Here is a 25,913-nt window from a genome sequence, read left to right on the forward strand (position 1 = left end):
CTTGGATCCAGCCCACAGTTTGCATTAGAACCCCCTTCTCCAACCATCACAGTACCAATTCTACGATGAATTTCCCACAATCCATCCCACCTAGTTATTAAAAAGTGTCTTTTAATTACACAAATGCTGTTTTGGTACAAATTATACCCCCAAAAGACCCTGATGTTGGGAAAGATTGAGGGCACAAGAAGAAGGGGACAACAGAGGAGATGGTTGGACAGTGTTCTCGAAGCTACAAACATGAGTCTGACCAAACTGCGGGAGGCAGTGGAAGACAGGAGTGCCTGGCGTGCTCTGGTCCATGGGGTCACGAAGAGTCAGACACGACTAAACGACTAAACAACAATACCCTCAAATAAAAAACCCAAGTATTTTATAACTTATTTGATGAATTCATAAGGGGGGAGTGCAAGGTTAATTCTCATTACCAGGTTCTAAAAGCATCACAAAACCATCACTGCCATCGCTATCCACCGACAACCTATCACTGCCATCTAGAGAGCTGGTATCAAAGGAATGTTGCGATGCAGTCCTTTTCATGGAGAAGAAACGCATTCGTCCACTACTGCCTCCCACTGGAGTCAACGGCCCCTCTTCAGTCTTCGGTGTGGGATCCCTAACAACAAGCACAGATCAAAGCTGTTTGGTATTACTGGATTAGATGCAAAATTATAATTGAAAGATGCCCATCATTATGATAGCTGGTACATAGTAAGAGGCACTATATGTTGGAGGGAGTGTGGCATAAGGTGTTTTGTACAAAGAAATAAATTGAACTCTCTGCCCACAGACTTCCCTGTTATTGCAAGCTAAGCCCATCTACTGTCAGAACTGGATGAACACATTTTTCTCTTGTGGCCATCTTGACATTATTCCTACATGCAGTGCTCTATTGGGAACCACTTGCTTACATAAGAGAAAGATAAAGAAGGTGCATTTGAGGACACTAGTGAGGTAGAGCTGGCGAGGGAACCTGTGGCTCTCCGGATATTAGAATAATAGAACTGTAGTGTTGGAAGAGTGCACAAAGGTCATCCAGTCCAATCTCCCGCAATGCAGGAATGTTTTGACCAACTTGGGGCTCGAACCCACAACCCTGCGATTAAGTGTCTTGTGCTCTACAGACTGAGCTATCCCAGGGAGTCCTACAGAATACAAGTCCCATCAGGGCCAGACAGCAATGTCCATGGTCGGGTATCATTTGTTGTTGATGTTGGGAAAGATGGAGGGCACAAGGAGAAGGGGACGACAGAGGACAAGATGGTTGGATAGTGTTCTCGAAGCTACCAGCATGAGTTTGACTAAACTGCGGGAGGCAGTGGAAGACAGGAGTGCCTGGCGTGCTCTGGCCCATGGGGTCACGAAGAGTCGAACACGACTGAACGACTAAACAACAACAACAATATCTGGAGGGCTATAGGTTCCCAACCTCTGGTTAGTGGCTGATTCTACCTCCTATTCCAGTGACCCAAGTGTCTGGGGATGAAGGTCAGGCTTTGTCCACTCTCTGGTGAATCCCAAATTGTTACATGTTTATCTCACAAAAGTCAATGGCAGCCATTGAGAACTGAGCCATTTCCCCATCTTCATAGGCTAGCTCCATCATCTGCATATCCCTGCCCAGGTGATGATCTACCTTGGAATTGAGTGTACTTTGAATGAAAAAAATTACAAGAGATGTGGAGACCTTTGATTTCTGTATCCGGCAAATACATTTTATCTGGCATTTATTCTACTTTCCATAAAACTATTCCCAACACTATAAAGAAAACTCAAGTGTGAAAAGCCGCTATCATAGCACTTACAGAATGGCTACATAGGTGATTAGAAAATTACTCACTTAATTTGGGGGTGGACAAACATCTTCTGCATTGTGGAAGCCATCTTTTCCCTACTTAAGCTGAAAGCATCTTTTGTCATTGACATGGCCTCTTTGGTGAGGTCCATGGTCGCATGCAAGGCTTCCTTGGTGGCACCCTTAGTTATATGCAGTGCACTAGATAACTCCAGCTCCATGCTTTTCAGAGGGATTAGCTCCTCTTGTCCATTTAGAGAAACTTGTATGCCACCTAAAGGATCTACAAAGGAAGATGGACTAGAAGGAAGACCTTGAGGAGTTGGAGAAAAATTTTCAAGCTCACTTGGTCTTTCTGCACCAAGGACTTCTTCAGCTTCATGTGCTTCTTCTACAAGACCTCGTTCTACTGAGGTTTCTCCTACTAGGGCTCCGTCACTCTGGGATTTTAGCATTCCATCTTGCAATGCCACCACACCATCTGTGCTATCAATTCCACTATCTTCTAGTACTTTCATGGGGCTGCCATCTTCCTTCTCTGAGCTAGCGTCCGATCTCAGCTCTCTGCCTTCAGCAACCAGTCCCTCCCTGCTCTCTGAAGGGGAGAGTTCAGATTCTATAAGGCTTGTAGTATCTGAGTCAACAGACCTAGGTTCCAATGCAGAATCTGGAGTAGGATGCATTAGCAAGGCCAGCTCAGCACTGCCGAACATGACGCCCATACAAGTGCTTATGGAATCTAGAGGGGACCCAATTATTTCCTGAGTGTCTTGGGTCAGCTGCTCTTGAAATGTCAACAGAACTTCTTTCATCCTAAGTAGCATCAAATACTGGTAGTGGTTGAGTCGCACCTTCATGTGTGCACTTGAATACAGAAGAACATGGACATCTGCAGATACTTCCACATCATCAACATTTCCTTCACCATTAACAATGTGGTTTTCTTCTTCCAAGACTTCCTTTGTCTCTGGGGCGAGGTAGATGCTTTTCAAATCCTGCTCAGTCTTTGATCTTTGGCAGAACTGCTCTTCTCTGGAAAGGTGCTGATGTTTGGCATGATTACTAAAGCTAGCGGAAGGTTTGATTTTAGCTGGTGAGGCAGAAGAGACATGCGGCACTGATGCTTGAGCTACCTCCCATCTCTTTGGGAGGCAGGCCCAGACACAGAGTGGAAATGGGTGAATAAAGTTAAGGGCTTTGCCTTTTGAGCTCTTTGCTCCCTCAAAGTCCAACGAGAGCTCAGCGAAATTGAAAGACCAAAGGTCTTCAGAAGCGGAGGACTTGCCGGGGGAAAGGGGAAAGTCTGCATGTTTCTGGGCTTTAGTGTCCACTTGATAAGCATGACGTAAAAAGAGGGTGTGCAGGAGGCTGAAGTTATCCTGAAATTTAGGGAACTGGGTGTAGCTGGAGTGGAAGAATTCTGAAGAAGCAAATTTACGGAACAGGTTCTGGAGAGCTAAACAACTGCAGTGTGGAGCATGCCTTGTGTTGGTAGCTGTTATTTCTGATGCACGAATGGATAGGCATTGGGGACGGTCCCGGTGATCGACCACTTTCTTCTCCACCGGGATGTTTAGCTACAATTGGGGGGGTGGGGGTGGGAAAGATGAAAAATGATCAACATAGACATGCAAACTATCCTATATCCTCAGCTTGAAAACATAACAGTTATCCCTTCTTTGGCAGATGTTAATAAAAAAAAGATGCTTTTAAATAATTTCATGGCTGAGTCAGAAATTGATCTGGTGTAGCACACTGAAGGAACTATAGTCGTGTTTGGTAAAATAATTACTGCAACTGGTGAGAAGGCTCTGAGCCAGCCTTCCCCAACCTGATGTCCTCCAAATATTCAATACTGTGCTACATATTCTGATTACTGAAGCACTAGTACTTTCCTCTTAACTAGGGGCTTTCATGATTTGCCTCAATAATAGCACCAGTGAAAGCTGCCAACCTTCCACAAGCTGTGTAGAGAAGGATAAATAGCAAAACTATAGTTTCAAAAAGCCAGAAGTTGTTCCCCTCAGTCACCCGCCCTCCTTGTCTCATGAGTTCCCTTTTACCTCATTCAAGTCAGAGCAGAAGAAAATACCTTGAGCATGAAGCCATCCAGTCTGACATCAATGTGCTCATCCTGCTTGCCAGAATTCTCTAGTTTGTATATAGCTTTGAATTGCTGTAAACTGCGATAGAGATCAAGGCAAAACAAGTTCACCCAGAGCACGCTTACTGTGTCCAAAGTGAATATCAAACCATTCAGCTGCAGGTACAAATTTGGGCATGGGACTAGAGAGAATGAAAAAAAAGGACAAGTTAGCCTTCCAGTAGTTTGGGCAGCACTAGATAAAGGGGGAGGGCAGGTTAAGAGCTGCATGTGTGTTACAACACAACATCGAATTTAGTATCTGGCCTCTTACAACAATCCATTTTGAAATACCTTACGGTTCTATAAGGGTCTATTACTATGACCCTGCCATTTTTTTTTCTAGTTTAAATCCATCAGATACATTCTGGACCTCTCTGGCAATGTCTATCGTCTTGATTACTGCATGTAGTTAATTTGACAATTCCTTTTTTTGAAGTCAGCTGTATTACTGGTTTTCAACAACATCCAGGGCAAAGTAAATGGGATGTAATCTTGGAGCCAGCTGAGAGGAAGCAAAACCTGCTTCTCACTGAAGGCACATGGAGTAGGAAACAGGTTTTGCCTACACCCCAGTTTATGTCCTCGGGTACATGCCTTTACTTTCTTCCATACCATTCTGGCTGAGAAAGGTATTCTTGTGCTTCCACCACCCCAAGCACAAGCTGCTGGATTGAAGAATGGTGCAAAGGGAAGGAGATAATGCAGCAGCGATGATTCATCCCTTTCCCTCCAGAATGAATACAACTTCTCGGTTGGAAGGGAGGGGGGTAATTATTCACCTCCTCCACAGGGCCTTGAAGCTGTCTTTGGTTCAGATAAGCAGGGTAGATCCAAGCTCCCCAAGCCCTCCCTGCCTTGCTCCAACAAAGGTATGCCTCCAATAATACACAGAAGGACAGGGAATAGAGATTCAAGAAGTAGAAGGGTGTTGACAGAAGCAGTAAGTGTGAGTAAATAGCAGGATGCAGGAGAGACTTTTCACCTCCCCTCCCTCCCATTTACAACACTCTCCATTACCAGTGTCACTTTGCATCCAATTAGCTCGAATATTTTGCAGGAATTAAATCTCCACAACACCCACTGTGAAATAAAGGCCACACAAGGGAACACATATTCTATACACTGTTATCAGAGATTAGTGGCAGATATTTAAGAAAAGAAACTGGCAAAATCTAATTAAGTGTGAGGGAAAGAAGAAAGGAGGCATGGGTTGCTGAAGGGATTAACACTCAGGGCAAGCATGGGGGGAGGGGAAGCCTCCCCCTCAACCAGTTTCTAATCTAATCTGCATTGGGACAACAGCCTCTGGCACTTCATTTCTCCCTCTCTGCTGGCTGGGTGAAAATGTGATATCATTTCTTATTTACTGAAACAGTTTCTTCCAAAGGGTCGGAATGCTTTGAAGAAACAAGAAGTGGTATCACATTTTCTTCACACATTTTTTTAAAAAGGGGAACTGAGCTAGGAAGATTTCTCTCATCTCTGATGACCAAACTAACGTTGGGATTCCTCAATCTCCTCATAGGCTTTCTTAAGGCAAATTTCCAAACCTGAAGAAAGATACAGCTTCCTCAGAATGCAAAAGCAAATAAAGAGAAATAATATTGTAAATTAGACAAATAGAGCCAAACTATATGATAGGTTAGCTCCATATCTGTGCCATCAAGTGTAGCTATTTGCTAGGGAACATAGGAGTCCTTTCCCAGTCCTACCTGGACACCTTTTGTATGCAAACCATGTGTTCCACCATAAGAACTAAGGTCCTTTTTTGTTTTAGAATTTATACAAAATGCCAGTGCTGGCACATACACAAACACCCCAGTATGGATCAGGACCCTGGTGTGGGAGGTTTTACGCCTTTGTCTCCCAACAATGGTCTCAGTTCAGATTGATTTCTCCACTCCAAGCATTTGCATAGGAAAAAAGCTCCCACTGAAGCTAACAGAAGTTTTTCATATGCTAATTGCCACCATTTAAAAAATCTATAGTTTCTTAGGGTTTTCATAGTACAGTTCCTAATTCCACACACACACTATAGTCCTCCTCCCTCCCCCTCCCCTCCTGCACTCCATTTTTATAGTTACAACATTTTAATTTCCAATGTCCAGTAATTTGGTGTGTTATACACTGTTCAGAATCACACACTCAGAGAGGGGTTAGGATTAATGAATGTAAGTGCTGTGTTGGGGTTAGGTTGAAGAAGTTGTGTCCCCCACTTCTTCTGCTTGTGGGTATTACTCAGTGAATAGTTCCAAAAATGTACTCCAAATCTCTTGGAAGCTGAACTCTTCAAGCAGTTTATGGATCAGAATTTTCTGAAGGGTTGCTAGTTGTAGGAGGTTTCGTATCCAGTTTTCTGTGCTACGTGTGGCCCAGGCTTTCCAGTGTTGGATGATTATTCATTTTGCTGCTAGTATGGAACCATCCATCTTGACCTTTTGATAAGATTCACCTGACAGGTATGTCACCGCATGGTGTCTCCTTTTGACATGGTTTTGTCCAGCACCAAATTATTCTCATTCCCAGAAGAGTTTGATACTGGGCAGTTCCAAAAGAGTTGAGCTAGGTCTGCTTGTGGCAGCTTACACTTCCAGAAGTCATCTGTGGCTGTAATGCCCATGTGCTTCAGATGTTTTGGTGTCCAGTAGGCTCATAGGAGTATTTTATGCTGGGTTAACATGGGGCTCTTCCACATTGTGGAGCTTCTATTTCTTTGCACCGATTTGAATTGAGACAATAGCAGTGGCAAAGGATTATACTTTCATGCTAGCAATTTGTATTTTAAAAATGTTGCATTCAAGTGCAGAGATATGGAGGTAATTTATCATCTAGTTTGACCTGTAGACTCCTGAGTAGATGTAGAATAGTTACCGTAGTTTTCGCTCCAAAACGCGCACTTTTTTGCTCCTAGAAAGTAAGGGAAAATGCCTGTGCGTGTTAAGGAGCGAATGCACGGATCGGAGCCATGGCTGCCGTCAGTCAAGCAGAGAGGAGCCGCTTACACACTCTACGAGGCTCTCTCGCTTTGCTTGCTTTAAAGCGACCTGGAGCCGGGGAGGAGGGAGGGAAGGAGAGCCATGGCAGCAAAGCGGGCAGCAGCCGCTTACACGGGAGGAGGGACAGACGCTAGCAAAGGTCCGTGCGCTCTCTAAACAGAGCAATGAGGCTGCAGAGGGACGGCAGGAAAGATAAAATTTAAGCAACCAGCAGCAAAATAAAACCAACCTCGAGCTCTGAGCCACGCAGTGAAAACCAGGAAGTTAAAGAAAAAAGGCTGGGGATGAGGGAGAGGGGAAAACTTCGCAAATCCCTGCGTCTCAGCTGATCCGCTGGGAGGGAGCAGCTTGTTTTCAGGCAGGATAGATTCGAGCATTGTCTGGGTCCTAGTGCCCCTATCACTTTTTTGTGCTCCATTCTATTGCTGCTGGTGGCTGCTTATCACTCAGGCTGCAAGGAGGAGCGCTTTTACACAGCTAATGGTGAATCCCCTGCAATCCAAGTCCTCCTCACTTGCTCAAATCTATTCTGCCTCAAAACAAGGAGCGGAAGGAAAAGGCTGCAAACTGTTAAATGGAAAAAAACCCAGGCACAGGGCAAGTACCTTAAGTATACCTTTAAAGCAACAGTGCTCTTTCCCTCCCTCCTCCCCGCTCAGCTCACCGAAAAGCTCCTTCTCCACGCGTGCTCCTTGTCCCTTGAGTGCTTTTCCTTCCCTCCCCACTTAAAACGTGGTTACAAAGCACGGATCCACATGGATCCTCAGGATTTTTGCATTGGGCTACCCCAAACTCACCATCAGATCACATGTCTGTGGCCACAGCATGAACCATAAAAATCATGCACCCACTGTTTTGTTCAGAATATTTTTTTCTTGTTTTCCTCCTCTAAAAACTACGTGCGTGTTATGGTCAGATGCGTGTTATAGAGCGAAAAATATGGTACCTGGAAAATCTGGATTGTCTGGGAAGTAGTACTCAGTGAACTCAATATGAATAGCTGAGGTATGATCAGGAAGATTCAGCAGTTTCCTTCTACATGAGAGCAGGGTTGAGGGTTTCTTACTATGTTGTCCAGCTGTGGAAACCTGAAAAACAAGGAGTTGTGGATTCTCATTCAAGAGTAAAAATAATGACTGTCTGAAAACAATAGAAGACAGTGTACAAAAGGTGCCCAAGGTCTAAAAGACAGAAGAACTGTTTCTCTGAAGCACTACTTCAATCTAGAATCTCAAAAATTAAAGCTGAAAAACATGTGAGCTGAAACAAGTCAATAGCAAAAAATGATATATTATATGACCATATTACAGTAGTATATTTTCTCTCTTTGAGGCAGAGTAATCAGCTATTTCCTTCTTTGGAAAAACAACAAACACCTGAATATGTGGTAACAAAGGCAGCAGCTTAGATTGGAAAATATTTACTAAAAGATCTACTTTCAGCCACAGAACAACATTTGTGCTGATATTGTTTAAGATCAAATAAAAAAATGAACATGTATTGGGCATTTGTACTGTCCTTTAAAAAGCATAAAGAAGTGAGCAAGTGTCTGAACCTATGGTTTGGTTCACAAGTCAGGAAGAATGAGCAAGTAACAATGTGGCAGCAGATACTCTATCAATAACTGTACCTGATGAATATCCAAATCATCAACTCGGACAACCACACAGCTAGATCGGAGTCTATTCCATGCAGGCCGCTGGAGTCCAAATAGGATAGGTGATGGCATGCTTGCTTGAGGTATCCCTTTCTCTGGTGAGCTTGTTTGAGAACTAGAAAGACCATCTTAAAGACATTTTTCAGTCATCAGAACAGGCAAAATTCTCTTTCAAACACAAAATTTAACAAGGTAGTCCTCCCCCCTCCCCCAATTCTGTATTGATATGGAACACTGGCTTCGAAGCAAATAATACAGCATGGAAAAAATGTAATACTTTGAGAAAACACAGTAGGCTCTTCCAATCAATAATTTGTACTTAAAAAGGAAACCAATCATGGTTCTTGGAAACCCTGCCTACTACTCTAGATTCAGGGACTTTGGTGAAAACTCAAAAGCAGGGAGCCACAGATTGTGGCTTGACTTCCCAGCTATTATTTATCATGGCCACTAACTACTCCCATTAAGGAAAGCCCTGCTATGTAGCATTTGGGGAGGGAGAAGAACAGAGAGGCAGGAATTGGTGTCTGAGTGATGCAACAAAACTTTTTAAAGTGTTGGCCCTAGCCAAGGAGGACCATTTGGGTCCTACTTCAGGCACCAAAGCATCTTGGACCAGCGTAGTCACCCCTCTCATTTTCAGCACATGCCAGAGGTTTCACAGAAAGGGCAGAAACTTTGCTCTCACTTTGCACTACAATTTGTAGAAAGAAAAACATTGGAGTTCCTTGCACCACTTCCCCCTTTCCCAATGCCTGCACAGGTGCTGGGGAAGCCCTAATTTTCTCAAGTGGTCTAGAGCAGGCACTCAATGATCACACCATAAATTGCAGCAAGAGATTCCCACATCCACAAAAGAATGCTCATTCACCCTAATTATATTCAGGTAGGGAGGCAGCAGCAGTATACCCTTTGCCCACAATCTCCCTCAGCTCCCAGACCCAAGAGGGGGAAAAGTAGGTAGAAATTGAAACCATTCTTTTCCTAGTAAACCTCAAACAAAATACATGGTGGGTCATGAAAACTGGTTTGTTCTCTTTTGCCACAAGGTGACTACCTCTTCCTTACCCTAAGATGGTGGATGAGCAAGACTCCGTGCCAAATCTTTTAACACTCCAATATGCTACAATGTTGATGGAAGAAGAAGAGTTTGGATTTGATATCCCGCTTTATCACTACCCGAAGGAGTCTCAAAGCGGCTAACATTCTCCTTTCCCTTCCTCTCCCACAACAAACACTCTGTGAGGTGAGTGGGGCTGAGAGACTTCAAAGAAGTGTGACTAGCCCAAGGTCACCCAGCAGCTGCATGTGAAGGAGCGGAGACTCAAACCCAGTTCCCCAGATTACGAGACTACTGCTCTTAACCACTTCACCACACTGGCTCTCAGGAGGGAAGTAAATTTTCCTTCCCACCTTCCCGGAAAGGAAATGGCCAACGGCTTGGGGGCAAGAAGAGGTGGTGCAGCTTGGAACAACTGCTGGCCCCATGTATTATCTTAGATGGTTACTTGGGAAAGGAGGGAGGAGGCTGTTGACACAGCTGACCTAGCAAGTTGGTTTGGGGAACTCTATTCAGAAATCTTTCCAGAATTAAACCTTTGTTTTATTCTGGTCTCAGACCTAACTTTTGCAATGTTCAACATGGCACGTTAGTAACTGTAGAACTGCGGCAGGTGGAGGATTCAACAGGAGTTTACATAACACAGGGATACCCATATTTTGAGGGTCACATGTCTTCTCAAAAGTCCCCAGAAGTTGGTGAATTCATGATTAAGCAAGTATGAAAGATATGTATTTTGTGTTACCTGGTCTCTTTTTGAAGGGAGAATCTTTTCCTGTGGTTTTGGAGAAGGCAGAGCTAATTTTTTCACCATGTTTTGCCATCTTGCTTTGGAATTCGTTCACCAGCTTTTCTGCCCACTGTTCCCGGGTTTCCATGGCCTCACAATACTGCACCCAGTGTTTGCAGCTGTCTCCTGAATAATACAGTAGGTTAATATTAAAAGGACCACTGTCTCTCAACTACACAATGATCCATTCTGCAAATGCTCTACTGTACTCTGCACAACCTTCCTCAAACAGCCAAAGCATTCGTTTTCCTTGTTAGCGGCATAGTTCAGTTTTCAGATGGGAGAGTTTGTCTCCTTTTAGTACCACTCATCGCACAGGTGAACAAATTTTGCCATTTGGGTTTCAAATTCAAAAGCTTTTCAAAGCTGTATCTCTGCTCATTGTTTTATGTCAGTGAATTTCTGCACAATTTTTAGCACAATGAAAGTACAACCATAACTAACTTGTTGCACTCAGTTCTTTCAAATCTTCCCTTGACAGTGAATTCCTATATCACAGAAACCATATTTGTTGAACATTGGATTCACTATATTCTGCTCCTTGGTATTATGACTGCTATGAAGAATGTTGTTGCAATTAGTGCAATCTCAGCAATGTAACTGCACATTGAGCCCTGCTAAAAACAACCTATAAACCTCAATCAGAAAGACCATGTATACATTTCCACACATCTTTTGTGCACCATCCCTCCTCTCCCTATCCATTCCATGGTGGTGATAGGATAATGTTGGTACTAGAGAAGTTTATTGCAGCAGCACACCGACAAAACTAAATTGAGGTAGACTGGCTAAAATTCCAGTTCTTAGTCATTAACACTGTTTAAATTACAAATGAGACTCACGGAATGTTCTTACCTGCCCAGTGGAAAGGATAATAGTCAAAGGCCAATCTCCTAAATGTTAGTTGCATTGCACCTCCCATTATTCCATGTTTGGAAGCACCTATGGGAAAATGAAAAAACCAATTTTTTTTTGTCTTTTACTAGTCTTACACCAGGAGAATCAGAAACAAACTGTGCAGGTGAGCATTCTTCTTTGAGTGATACTTCTTTGAGTCCAGCATTCTCATATAGGCTGAAGAGGATACCAGATCACAGTGCTGTAGTCACTGCACTGCTTTGGAGAAGACAAGTTCTTCACCAGCAGGGATTCTGTCCTATTTATACTATAAAATTGTCACTCTTTGCGCTTCTGCCTATATTCCGACTGCTTCCAGAGGAGTGGATTAACAGCCAATACAGCAATTCTGGACAACTTCCAGAGTAGTTCACTGGCCCCTAACATCCTCTGGGATTGTTAATTGGAAATCTATGTGAATCAGTGGCCTGTGTAGACCAGCTTTCACCAGCTGTAACTGAAAGGCTTGTTGAGCTCTAAAGATGTGCGGTCCAATACACATTTATATATTTTACTGTACCTTAGGGAAGCTTTCTAAAGAACACAGTTCAAGCATCTTTTTTAAAAATCTGTTTTACAGATAATCTAACCTATTATCACTGGCCCCGACAACAAAATTCCTCCAATATACCGACACTATGAAGTATTAAACATATATACCGGGCCTCTAGTGCCACTGGATAGAGATACTAGTTTCTCAAACATCTACACGGCTGTAGCTAATGAAATTGCTGGGAAATATGCACTAACTGTGGGAAATAAAACAAAGAAAACAAATTGGAATAATGCTGAAGAAATAGCACTCAGGTAAAAGAACTAACTACATATTTTTGAGACATGTTATTCTAATAATAAAGAGTCTGTCAGTGATGTGGGGGAAAGGGATATACAGTGGTACCTTGGTTTAAGAACAGCTTAGTTTATGAACAACTTGGATTAAGAACACTGCAAACCTGGAAGTATCGTATTTTTCGCTCTATAAGACGCACCAGACCATAAGATGCACCCAGTTTTTGGAAGAGGAAAACAAGAAAAAAAATATTCTGAATCCCAGAAGCCAGGACAGCCAGCGGGATCACTGCGCAGGGATCCCACTTGCTGTCCTGGCTTATGGGATAGCCGCACGCAGCCTCTCCCAGGCAAGGGAAAAGCTCCATGTGGCTCTTTAAAGGGAGCACTGATCAGAGCCTCCCGCCTGCATTCGCTCCATAAGACGCACACACATTTCCCCTTATTTTTAAGTAGGGGGGAAGTGCGTCTTATAGAGCGAAAAATACGGTAGGTGTTTTGGTTTGTGAACTTTGCCTTGGAAGCAGAACATGTTCCTGTTGAGTGTGTTCCATTTGTAAATTGAGTCCCCTGCTGCTATGGGAAAGCACGCCTTGGTTTAAGAACACTTTGGTTTAAGAACGGATTTACGAAAGGAATTAAGTTCATAAACCAAGGTACCACTGTATAGTAACAATAGCAACCACTGCAGATGAAGAACACCCACCCGGGAATAGGATTAAAACTAGGACAAACCAAAATAGCAAGATGGTTCCTCAAGGAGGTAAAAATTGTTTCAAGTAGAGAAAGATCACCAGAAAACTCAAGAGAAAATTCACCAGATTAATTTAGTTGAATTACTCCAGATTTTCCCAGCCAGGATTCAAAAGCCATAAGAGACCAGATGAATTTGAAAGCAATCAAGTTATTTTCAATAAGATCAAGTGTTTGTTCTATTTGCTTATGTAAATTGCTTTTCAACTTCCACCAGTGTCCTCAGAAAACCATCCAAACCAGTCTGGTTACTTCAGCTCAAAATGAAAATGAAAATCTCAGGATGGAACTACATATTACCTCAGCAAAAACAGATCCCCAAGCTCATGTTTACTAACGTAGAAGAAGGGTAATTTGTCAGGAAGCATAATAGGGCAGGAGAGGGGTTGCTTAGATGTTATCCCCACCTTGGTTATTCTTCCTTTAGCACAAACATACTTATGGTTTCAAAGCCTGGTTTGGGAGTGGATGAGAAATGATTAAAAATATGTGAGGAAGATCACTGGCAGAGAATGATAAATAACTGGAGTAAGAGTAAAGCACTTTGTCCCACCCACCCCAATTTTCTCTGGAAGTGCCTCTTGCATAATTTGCCTTAAGAGAAAAACAAAGGGCTGGGAACCTCATGTTTCTCCTCAAAATATGCAGTTTTTCCTCTTAGTCACTTCTGAACCAAGATTACTGCCTCACTGATGCCTGTAAGAAGTCTCTCATCCTATAGTTTTTATATAGACTTGTAACCTGCTTTGGTTTTTTTTTTTTACTAGACTTCCCATAACAGCTTACAACATTTATAAAATACAGCTTTTCAATAGCAAAATTTTAGAGCTCAAAAATTAAGACCATGCAGTGGATAGACACATGAGAAAAGATGGGGCGGGGAGGAAGGGAATAAGGAAAGAGAATTTTAGGTTCTCCTAATCGTAGTTTGTGTTTGGGTACCTGTCTCTCGGGTGTGACTGTCATCACAGATGTGAAGGTCTAGACGGGAGATGAGAAGGTGGTAGGAAGACTCTTTCATATCATGTTTCTCGAAGTACTGGCTGATCACTTTGTGGCTGTTCCCAAATGACTGAGGCCAGGACTGTTGAGCACTTGGAGCTGGAGGTGTGATCTATAACAGAGAAATTAAGCCTAGGCATATACATATAGAACCAAGGTGAAACAATGGGTTTATATTTTACGAGGAAGGAGACAACACAGGTTATACTAAATAAAACCCTAGAGGGTGCTCTACTGAAACAGAAATTTAATATGGGGTGAGTGAGGCTTTGAAAATGTCTAATTAAATGAAGATTGTTCTTTTGCAGCCTTGGCTCTTCCTTTTCACCTGCAGCATGAATTCAAGTGAGGGATACCAATGAGGAATCTTCAGGATGGGTAGAAATGTTGCCTTTTAGCCTTACTATTTAAAGATCAGGCAGTATTTCTCTCATCTCTGATCTTAGCATTATGAGATGGGTCTAGCTAGGCTCCCAGGCTGGTGGTTCACCACTGCTGGTTTTGACAAATTCATGGAGGATAAAGCTACCAAAGGCTGCTCACCATGATGACTGTATATCACCTCCAGTATTAGAAGGAGTATAACTCAAAATACCAGGTGCTGGGAATCACAACTGGAGAGAGGGCTACTTTGCACCGATTCTGCTCGTGGGCTTTCATAGGCATCTGACTGGCCATTGCTAGACCAAGATGCTGGACTAGATGGGCCTTTGGTTTGATCCAGCAGGGATCTTCTATATATATTTATTTTCCATTTAATAATATACGTTTACATCATTACACTCCACTTTAAGTCCCTGTCTCTTTAGAGCCTGTCAACTTCCTTCTCTCCCACCTCCTGGCTTTCAAAATTAACCTTTATATCATTGTATTTTGTGCGTTTTCCAATTACACATATTGCAAAATAACTCAAAATTTAAATAAATATAGAAAGGTAGAAAGTTTCTCATTACACGTCTTCAAACAACCCTGCTAGTGATGTTAAATGCTTACAAGAATCTTTCAAATATATAAATTGAGTTCAGTCCTTTTGGAATACTTGATCTTGCTGGTTTCGGATTTTTCCTGTCAGCTTCGCCAGTTCTGCCAAGTCCATCATCTTCATCTGCCACTCTTCTTTTGTTGGTACTTCTTGTTGTTTCCAATTTTTGGGCTAAAAGAATTCTTGCTGCAGTTGTTGCATACATAAACAGTCTTTTATCTTCCCTTGGTATCTCTTTACCCACTATACCCAATAAAAAGGCTTCTGGTTTTTTAACAAAAGTATTTTTAAACATTTTCTTTAACTCATTATATATCATTTCCCAGAAAGCCTTTGCCTCTTTACAAGTCCAGCAGGGATCTTCTTTTATTCTTATGTATATTGTTATTATAACTATCACTCCCCTGAATTTCATCAGTTTTGAGTACAAGGCTGCCCTCTCTAAAGCTCTTCCCATCTCTTCTCTTCACTGACTTGACATCTCCTCATAATTACTGAGCCAAAAATCTGTGGGATGTTCTTTAGGAAGTCAGTTTGGAAGTTACTATGGAAAATAAAATTGGATCATCTTAAGCACCGACTGCTTATGCTATCTCAACACCAAGTTAATAAAGATTTTAAAAGGCAATTAGTGTAATTTAATGGGTGGTTTAAAGAGAGAACATGAGGGAAGGGGCATAAGAGGGATACCAATGCACTGAAGGTGGGGAATGATAGTAACTATTTCACATGAAACATTTGAAGAAGATGTCTCAAGAGGGTTTAAAAAAAACAGTGGCAGAAAAGAGATGGTAGAACTGTCCATTTCTATTTAAGAAGAAGAAGAGTTTGGATTTGATATCCCGCTTTATCACTACCCGAAGGAGTCTCAAAGCGGCTACCATTCTCCTTTCCTTTCCTCCCCCACAACAAACACTCTGTGAGGTGAGTGGGGCTGAGAGACTTCAGAGAAGTGTGACTAGCCCAAGGTCACCCAGCAGCTGCATGTGGAAGAACGGAGACGCGAACCCGGTTCCCCAGATTACGAATCTACTGCTCTTACCCACACCACCACACTGGCTCTCATATTTAATATGTTTTGTTCCTCAGCAAGCAAAATCTCTGCAGTGGCCACTATGTGAAAGACAAAAGGGCAGCCACCTGACAGTGACAGAAAATTCTATACCCAGTAAAAGCTTCTTCACTAATGTCTTTGCTGTTTACCAAACACCATCATAGCATGTAAGGAAGAGCTGCTTACATGGACAGGTTCAGGAGCCAAACTTTTCCTTTGCTGGGCTGACTTCTCCATGGCTTCACTCAAGGACTCTGCATACTTCATCATTGCCTTCAGCTGAGAATCAGTCAGCACCCACAGCAAGTCATCAAGAAGGAACATGAGCTTGGATGCCACCACATTACAATCCTTTGTCTGTCTCATAAACAGAAAAAAAGTTTAGCATAAACATCTGGTCCAAAAACATTTACTCCCTTTGCTGATGGGACTTCACAGAACTAATTAACTGAGTTTCCGTGGACATGTGCAACAACAGCAAAGTGAGAAGCAGGCAACGCCTCTGGCTGATTGCAGATATCTAGTTCTGGTATCTGATGGAAGTTACATTTGCCAGCATGCTCATAGCTCAGCATTTACCACTTTTATTTGAAGAAGAAAGGAACAGGTTGCGTTGTTAAACTTGCTAGAGCATGAAAACGAACAGATTATGCTGTGTGGGTGTTTCAAGCACTCATCTCACTGTGGGAATTTGTATATAATAATCAAGTTATCATATGTGAAGAATGATGTACTTCTGTAGGGTGCTTGGTATCTGCACAGCCATGGGCTTTACCACAGTGTCTAAAGGAGGGCATGACAGAAATTGGACAAGCTGAAGTTTTTTTAAAAAAAAAAACCCAATGTTTTTTTTTTTTTGGGGTGGGGGGGAGGAAACTTGAGATGGCCCTAAATCGGGAGTTTGATTTCTTTTTCAAGCATAGTTTCCAGTACCTTGACCTCTGCTTTTATACACCTATTACACACCCTAATGTTAACTATGAATTCCCACTCATCTCTATTACTGTTTGAGACAAAACATACTGCAAGTAGAAGAAGAAGGGGGGTTGGATTTGATATCCTGCTTTATCACTACCCGAAGGAGTCTCAAAGCGGCCAACAATCTCCTTTCCCTTCCTCCCCCACAGCAAACACTCTGTGAGGTGAGTGGGGCTGAGAGACTTCAAAGAAGCGTGACTAGCCCAAGGTCACCCAGCAACTGCATGTGGAGGAGCGGAGATGCGAACCCGGTTCACCAGATTACCAGTCTACTGCTCTTAACCACTACACCACACTGCAATGCCACACAACGTCCCTCATAAAAACCTTACGAAATAAAAATAAAATAAAATGCAAATTTTAATAATTCATTACAGCTACAGAACACAGACTTTCTAATTGAATGCAGAATGACTGCATAAGCAAAGAATTTCAGATCTCCAATATTCAGTAGAAGACCAAAGGATGTTATCTGAACATACTTGTGGGGCCTACTAAGTATTTCATCCAACTGCGCTTTCCATACTTGCCTTTCTCTTAAGAGATATTTGGATTCTGCCCTGGTTCGTAATAAGTCTTAGTGGGGTGGTGACAGGATCTTGATCTCCGTTTTCTGTAGCATCTGCCTCTATGCGAAGCGTTTGCCAGGTGAGTTCTTTAAATGTTAGAACCTATACAGAGGGGGGAGAGAGCACAAAGACAAAAAGGGAAGAATGCTGAACTTTTAAAGATGGATACAATGTATTGTAGCAAATTAGGAAACATACTTTACTGAAACAGGAAGAAAATGAGTGATTGCACTCTAGGGGAAACAATAGAACTCTTCAGCATTCCACCTTGTTTCAGAATGAGATGCGGCCAACAGCAGCCTTAGGGCATCCTCTATCCTTTGGGTCTAATTAGGCCTGGCACAGGTTGCATTTTGAGCCACAAAGCTGTTTCCCACAAACCATGTCCACCTGCCCCATACATGACAACCAGAAGGTTAAGATGAGCTCCCAATTACTCCTTTGCAAACAGGGCTCCCTGCCAGCAGAAATAAGCACAGACAGGAAACCCCCAACATGATTGGCAGCACTAGGTAGTTCCCTGCTTTCTTAGTGTGTGAAGGTTCGCTTTCTCAGTGCGTGGGAAGCTGGTTTAGATTCAAACCCCTTGAAAGTATAGCTTCAAAGAAGGTTGCTGTAACCAGCTGGATAGGTAGCAGATTATTAAAGGGGGGCGTGGGGGTGTCATTGAATGTCTATACATGGTACCTCAGGTTACATACGCTTCAGGTTACAGACTCCGCTAACCCAGAAATAATGCTTCAGGTTAAGAACTTTGCTTCAGGATGAGAACAGAAATTGTGCTCCGGCGGTGTGGCAGCAGCAGGAGGCCCCATTAGCTAAAGTGGTGCTTCAGGTTAAGAACAGTTTCAGGTTAAGAACAGACCTCCAGAACGAATTAAGTACTTAACCTGAAGTATCACTGTATTGCAAATCCTTGTGAGTCAGCAGAAGAGATTTCAAATAAGAGACTATTTAATTAGGGTCTTACCTCTCCCCTGTTTGGATCAGTGATGCGGGTGAAGCGGAGGTCACTTTGCTGCCAGTTGGGGTTGACACTGTATCCTTGAAGCTGCCACAGTTCAAAAGAAGCATGGAAGGCCTTGGAGTGGATCTTGATGGTGATGGAATTGACAGCAATAAACATACCCTCTACTACCTTCTCAGCAAAGCCATATTCACTGTAAGGAGGGAAAGGGCTTTTAAAAGGGCAGGAAATCTGATCATTGCAGCATGACATAACATTGTTACAAGGCAAGTTTCTGCTAGGCTGGTATTAAACACAGCAGATTCACAAGCTAGATGTGACCTCCGTGCTTATACTCTCCAACCCTTCTTCAGTATCAAGTAATGAAATGTAGTAATGAAATGTCTCTCTGCTCATGAATGTGAAATTCTGATGTTTCAGGATATTATAATGTATTCAGTAATTGAATTCAATTTATAAACTGAAACACTCATGAGCAATTATGATCCTACAGTAATAAACAAAGAGGAGCAAGTTATATTTGGTGCAATGGAACACCGTAATGGAAACCAGAGCGCACAGAAACACTGTTTACCTTCCCGCCACAGTGGTACCTATTTATCTACTTGCATTGGTGAGCTTTCGAACTGCTAGATAGGCAGGAGTTGGGGCAGAGCAACAGGAGCTCACCCCATTGTGCGGATTCGAACTGTCAAGTTTCTGATTGGCAAGCCCAAGAGGCTCAGTGGTTTAGACCACAGCGCCACCCGCACGCCTTACTATTTATCATTAACAACATGAAACAACATGAAGCAGTTGCTGGGGCAGCATGGGCTCTTGCCACTGCACCACACTCCTTCTCAGTTACTGGAAGCAGCATATCACATTCAGAATCCAGGTAAGCAATGCCACCCTGTCTGTACCACTCTGGTGGCTGCAACTAATTAAACAGAGTATACATGCAGGTTCCACTATCTGCCTACCCTGAAAATTCACTTATCCAAACATAAAAAAATTATTCCTAAACTTTACTATATACTCTGCAGATTCAGATATCCAAACATCTGGAGTTTTCCTGCTTCCTTATTTCCTTGCTTGTTGGGCTTTGTTGGTTGGTAGCAGCCATTTTCAGATAAAAACCATGCAGGGAGGGATGGAGGTAGTGAGATCAGACAAATCAAAGAGCAGGAGAGATCAGACAAATTGGGGAACAGGAGAGACTTCTCTGAAGTCAATATTTTCTTTGTCTTACTTTAGCTGGTTGGCTGCAACCATTTCAAGAAGAAACCATGGAGAGAGGGGAAAGAGACACATCCCCAATTAGAAATGTTCCCATAAGAATCAATGGAAATTATGGACTCATTATGTGAATGCTTGCCCGACAAACAATTTCCATTGTCTTCAGTAAGTGGGACCTGTGCATAGCTGTCAACTTTTCCCATTTTTAAAAGGGAAATTCCCTTATTCTGAATAGGATTTCTCACAAGAAAATGGAAAAGTTGACAGCTATGGACCTGTGTACAATATGTATAGTGCCACATAATTCTTTCCACATTAACAAAAATACTCATTTACAGAGTCACATCCAGCAGAGAAGCCAGAAATGTTGTAGCAGGGGGTAAGGAACGTCCAGCCTGCAAAATAAATAAATAAATAAATAGGTCCCCCATCTAGATCCTACAGTGCAAAGAAGAAAAAGAAAAAACCCTGTAATTTTTCTTAGTGGAATTATTAAGCAGGGGAAAGGTTAAGAATCATTTCCCCAGGTTTGTGCAAAAGAATGTAGCCTCCCTGGTTGCATTTTGTGAAAGAAAGAAAAGGATCAAGGAAAAACTACACAAGACTCACAGGAGGGTTGCTATTACACCAAAACCATATAAAAGCAGAATTTGTTGTGGTTTGGAGTCTAAATGTATAATACTTTATTTGTCAATACAGAAGTCAGGCTCTGTATTCTGTCGTACAGGCTCAACGTAAGTGTCCAGATTTTCAGTAAAATCTCAAGCAGCAGGAATTGAAAAGTAGAAAACTTGATTACAAAGTCAAACCCAACACATCATTTAAACAGGGAAAGCAGAAGTAACATAAAACACTGCAATGACAAATGTTGGTTACAAGCAATATTAACCTTTGTCCTGAAGCAAGGGCAATAGGAGACTGTCCATTGGGTGGCCGGGGCTCTTCACATGTTCGCATCTCCACTTCAACTTTATCCAACAACTGTGAACATAGCAAGGAAACAAGACATGGAAAAGTATAGTTACCTAAGAAAGAAGTGTTCATTAGCTATCCTAAAGGTTTGGGTTTAAGATATTCAGGCTCCTTCTGAAACTGCAGGATTAATTACTAGCACAAATGAGAGGCTAGGCAAACAAGCCTGGTAAACCCAATAGGTTTCAAGTATCAAAACCTTCCTAGGGCAAATCTTCTTATACAATTATTTACACAGCAATGTCTTCTGTATGATCTACTTGGCTGTTCTCTGTTTTGGATGTTGTTCCATATTTTTCTTCTTTCTTTCATATGCTTCCCAAGTCTATATAGTCCTTTATAAAAGTGTATTAATATTGGTAAATTATCATGAGACCCATTGAAATAAACTTTTGAGTAAGCCTTAGGTGGCTACCACCCTTTAATATAATTATTATTACTACTATTTTTATTTTATATCCTGCCTACTCAAGCTTTGAAACTGTAAGTAAGTTCAGCTAGGGGGAAAACAGCTTTGAGATTGGGAGAATCTCCAGTCAAGTATAGGCAAACAAGTGGGATTAAATACCTTTTCTTCCTACTCAGTTATTTACCCTTGTATATGTTGACAACTCCCACCATTACTTTATTCCAGAAAAGGCAAATTAGAGAACACTTGTCTGCAAGAAAACATATAGTTCCACCATAATTGATTGTATTTAGTTTATTTCATAAAATGTATACACTGCTTGATTATTTTAAAAGCAATCAAAGTGATTTACAAAATATAAAATAGTAAAATCAAGGGGGGGGGGGAATCACAACTGTACTATAAAACATACAAAAGTTAAATACTAAAATATATTAAAACGTATGCCTAGATTCAGGGCAAATTTATGTCTACTTTACACATTGCAACATTTCTATATGACAGACATTTCTAGGTAAGGAACTGACATATTGTCCACGTGTGTCAAATGTCCCTAAAAATCCAAGCAGTATTCTCATCCCCTCAAAAGGGCCAATTAGCTGCTGCTCACAAAATAAAAATAAAAATTATAATACAAAAGACATTTTTGTGTTAGATCTGAAAAGAAAAGACCTTTACTTAGCCTATTACAACCACGCTAAAAAAATTATTTCATTCTCACAAGTCACTACTCTAAAAAACACAAAACTGTGCATTTGTGTATAATTTTTGAGTGTACACAGGTAAGGCAATAATCTCAGAAGTGACTTAACACAATGAATCACAACTGAATCAAAACTAGATGTTTGCCTTGGAAGCAACTAGTAAATGGCAAGAAGGAACATTATAATATAAAAAATAGCTAATATACAACGAAATGCGTATATGGAAAGTTTATTTCACTAGTGGGTTAGGTATCAGTTCTTTCCTTCCCACATTTTAATTTTAAACATTGGAATTATACAGGACTATATCTCTCAATGAAAGTTGCAATAAGGGAAATAGCCCTATGCTGCCACCAATTTGATCAACAGCAGAAGTATATAGCCTTAAGTTCCAGCATTGAAAACACAGGCTCTCTCTTTTTCTGAAACAATCTAGAGTTACAAGTTCTCACTAACAGGTAAGCAAGGCCATTACCAGACAGATTGGGTGAGTCTTCAGCTTTGTCCACTGGATCTGTAACAAGAAAGCAGATGTAAAATAAACACAAACTGTCTCAAGGGCTAAATAGATTCAGGGTGACAGTAATAAGATCAGTTCCAGCAAACTGCTGCTCTGAAAAGTGACACTGTAAAAGCAGCTCTATGGAAATACAAGCTGTTTGAGGACAATACTATTTCTTGTACCCTTGCATGCAGAAGACATTTGATAAAGAACAAAGAGTGCTTTGGGTCTTTAGATTTATTGTGTCATGAACCTTCATGCCTACTTTATCAGATGCCCAAGTACAATATACAGCCAAACAGGAAACAATGGCTTGGATCCAAAGATCCCGCTGCACCAGCCAAAGGCATTTCCACCCATGTAGGAAAGTTACCAGTTCCACCTCTCTGTAATCTCCCATACCCATGAAAGGAGGCTCCAGGGAATTGGAAGACCCTCCAGATTGCAGGGGTCAGCAACCTTTTTCAGCAGTGGGCCAGTCTAGCGTCCCTCAGACCATGTGGTGAGCCAGACTATTTTCTTTTGGGGGGGGGGGATGAACAAATTCCTATGCCCCACAAATAACCCAGAGATGCATTTTAACAAAAGCACACAGTCTACTCATGTAAAAACACCAGACAGACCCCACAAATAACCCAGAGATGCATTTTAAATAAAAGGAAACATTCTATTCCTGTAAAAACATGCTGATTCCTGGACCGTCCGTGGGCCAGATTGAGAAGGCGATTGGGCTGCATCTGGCTCATGGGCCTTAGGTTGCCTACCCCTACTCCAGAGCATCTGAGGATTCCACAATCAGTTATCCCCCTTGCATAATTGTTATGTTAACTTCATATTTGTATCCAACTCAATGTACAGTGGTACCTTGGGATGCCAATGGGATCCGTTCCGGAGCCCTGTTCGCATCCTGAAAGCAACGTAAGACGCGATGGTGCGCCTGCGTAGGTTACGTTTTGCTGCTTCCGCGCATGCACGTGACGTCATTTTGAGCATCTGCGCATGCGCGAGCGGCAAACCCCGGAAGTAACCCGCTCCGTTACTTCCAGGTTGCCGCGGAGCGCAACTCAAACACGCTCAACCCAAAGCACATTCAACCCGAGGTATGACTGTAATTACTGTAATGAGCTCCTCATAACCCTTATTCAAAACCTGGAATACTGTTAAATGTTAGTGAATTGCTACAAAGCCCCTTTTCCAGCTATCTTTTATCCAGTACCGAGACCCTGAAGTATGAGATGGTCTTTCTAGAGACAATGAAACGAAACCTTCACCTCGCTGGTTTCTGTAATTTCTGTTTTTTATGTAACCTTCCATTAACCTGAAAAAGATTGGGCCTGTTACATTTTTCATAACCAAGCTTGCCAATGCGCACGCAGATCAAATCCTGAGTCATGTTACACATGAGAAATCTTGCTGTTTGCATTAGTTATACAGTCTCATATTTGGGAGTATAACAAACAGTCCACTCCCTTATTGTGTTTGCTTTGCATTTCTTGCAAGGGCTGCTTCTCATGTTAATTTATCAACAAGCATATTAATACATATGTCAGAAAAAATTAAAATGTATTGGCAAAAGGAGGATCAGTAATTTCAACTCTCCAGTGGTTTCTCCATACATGTACTGAGAAGGAACAGACATTTCTGGTGTTTCAGCCGATAAAATGTTCCTAAAATGTTGCAAGTATTAACATCTCTATCAAAAAGCAGTAATATGAAAAGCAGCTCTGAGTATTAAACAAAGAAGGCAAAGGAGCCGATGGGGTCATTACTCTGGGAACAGTTCAAATCAAAGCTGCACTTTTTATTAACAATCTCCTAAACCATTTTGCACAGGGTTTGTGTCACTGTGGGTAATCCTTATGGAGCTTAAACGATTACTCGCTTACATCAACTGAAAAATCAATTTCCTGCTTCAAAAAGAGCTTGGGGCAACATTTTCAAGAGGAGAACATTGCGCTCTGTGTGTAAATGTTCAATTGCAACTACTAAATACAATCCTTGCAATTATGCATATAAACAGAACAAATTCAGATGAAACAGAACAATCAATTTAAAACTGAATTTAACCAGTCTGCTTGTAATTTCTGCAGCGTCTCTTGGTTCAGAACTTGATCCTCTTGTGCCAGTTATTGGAGCAGATTTCATAGCACATGTATGGGAAGATTAGCGATTTGGGTACAAAGCCAGAGCAGCTTGGAGTGAGGATTGCACTTGTTTAGTACGAAAGTAGGAAGAATGGCATGTAGTCAGGACAGGAAATACTTTCAGTACTGCAAAAGCTTTTGCTGATAATTTAACTCACCCTGATGGAAGCCTTGTTACAAAAGACCCGAGTAATGGCAAGCCAGGTGGGCAATTCCAATACATTCTGCAGGACTTCTTCATCTAGTTCAAGGTTAGTCAGCTGCCCCTGTCCTTTGAGTGTGCTCAGGTTGATCTTATCAGGAGAGAGGTTCTTTGTAAACCTGTTGCCAAGGGGAAAAAGAGAAAAAGCTAAAGCTTGCATGGATCAGTGGACAGAGCAACCTTTCATCTCAGTTTCAGCTCATTCACCATAATTCTTGTTGTAAAGTAAGAATTATGTCATGAAATTGTCTACTTCTTGCAGTGTCCTCCTTTGCAAGATTATATAGTGAGAAATATGAACATTTTAAGATCCGTCTTACATTTAAAATGCTGCAAAAAATAATACAGACAGCAACATTTATCTGGATAAAATTCTGCTGGAGCATATTAAGTTCTCTTGTTGCTAGTAACTATAATTATTAGCTGTTAATTCCTCCTCCTAGAAAACACATATATATTTCAGTACACTTGCCTGCCGAGTAGGTCTCAGATATTAGAGTCAATATGATGACTGAGGATAGTTCTAATGCTGAATAAAAACTGTAAAGCCTTTCAGGGTAAAATGACAGGTAGAAGAATGGAGTGGAATGGAAAGTAGAATAGACTTTGGTATGAATACATCAAGCAGTGGGAAAGCAAAGATGGCAGTGAAACTATGAAATGCATTTCTTTTAAATTTATACTTGGGACTTCTCTTTTGATACTCAGCCCTTTTAATCCCTGGCTGCAATTCTCTGCCCATTTATGAGTTAATATACTTAGGCTCAGCTGTGAACCTCTTTTCCTCTATGCTGGAAAATCTTGTCCTGTCCTTTCAAGTAACTTACACCAGCCATCTCCTTGTTATCCACTGCAAAAGAGAATTGCTGTACTTTTTCAAACCCAGTTAATTGTGTGTTCCCTATTCAGAAATATTACACTGCATAATTAATGTTTGTTCAGATATTTTCCCTATATCGTCACCATAATGTGAAGTTACCACAAGCTTTCTGTAAGCAACCATTTAGCATGAGGCAGGACTTAAGCAGCAAAAAGAAAGGAGTTTATCACAATCTGAGGTTGACAGCAAGCTTGCTGTGGGATTGTGCAGGGTTGCCTGATACCCTCTCCCTTGTGGATCACTCATACCAAAACTATCTCTTAGAATTGCCCAATCCCAGAAAACTCCCAGCTCTTGTTGATACTGGGAACATTATGAGGAGGGGTGAAAACACCAAGTTCAGATACACAGTGACAGAAATTTGCTAGTGTATGTTTTCACTTTCTTCCTCTGGCCTGATATAGATGTAACATTCCTGATTTGCTTAGCATGACAGGGATATCATGA

The 25,913-nt window shown here is 41.7% G+C and overlaps 1 protein-coding gene across 1 annotated transcript in view; it reads right to left on the reverse strand.

The window, feature by feature from the left end:
• The window catches only part of BLTP3A (bridge-like lipid transfer protein family member 3A), a 54,844-nt gene that overhangs the window by 12,460 nt on the left and 16,471 nt on the right, over positions 1-25,913 (reverse strand). The window contains exons 2-15 of the mRNA XM_083744903.1: positions 24,543-24,705; positions 22,214-22,252; positions 20,543-20,634; positions 18,439-18,628; positions 17,430-17,570; positions 16,108-16,278; positions 13,826-13,997; positions 11,300-11,386; positions 10,400-10,570; positions 8,568-8,722; positions 7,884-8,025; positions 3,888-4,081; positions 1,841-3,372; positions 429-616 (exon numbers count right to left, since the gene is read on the reverse strand). Coding sequence (XP_083601029.1) covers positions 429-616; positions 1,841-3,372; positions 3,888-4,081; positions 7,884-8,025; positions 8,568-8,722; positions 10,400-10,570; positions 11,300-11,386; positions 13,826-13,997; positions 16,108-16,278; positions 17,430-17,570; positions 18,439-18,628; positions 20,543-20,634; positions 22,214-22,252; positions 24,543-24,705 — 3,437 coding nt within the window. The remainder of the gene's footprint in view (positions 1-428; positions 617-1,840; positions 3,373-3,887; positions 4,082-7,883; positions 8,026-8,567; positions 8,723-10,399; positions 10,571-11,299; positions 11,387-13,825; positions 13,998-16,107; positions 16,279-17,429; positions 17,571-18,438; positions 18,629-20,542; positions 20,635-22,213; positions 22,253-24,542; positions 24,706-25,913) is intronic.

The sequence above is a fragment of the Podarcis gaigeae genome (genome assembly GCF_964106915.1).
Source record: "Podarcis gaigeae genome assembly, chromosome: 6".
Classification (NCBI taxonomy): domain Eukaryota; kingdom Metazoa; phylum Chordata; class Lepidosauria; order Squamata; family Lacertidae; genus Podarcis; species Podarcis gaigeae.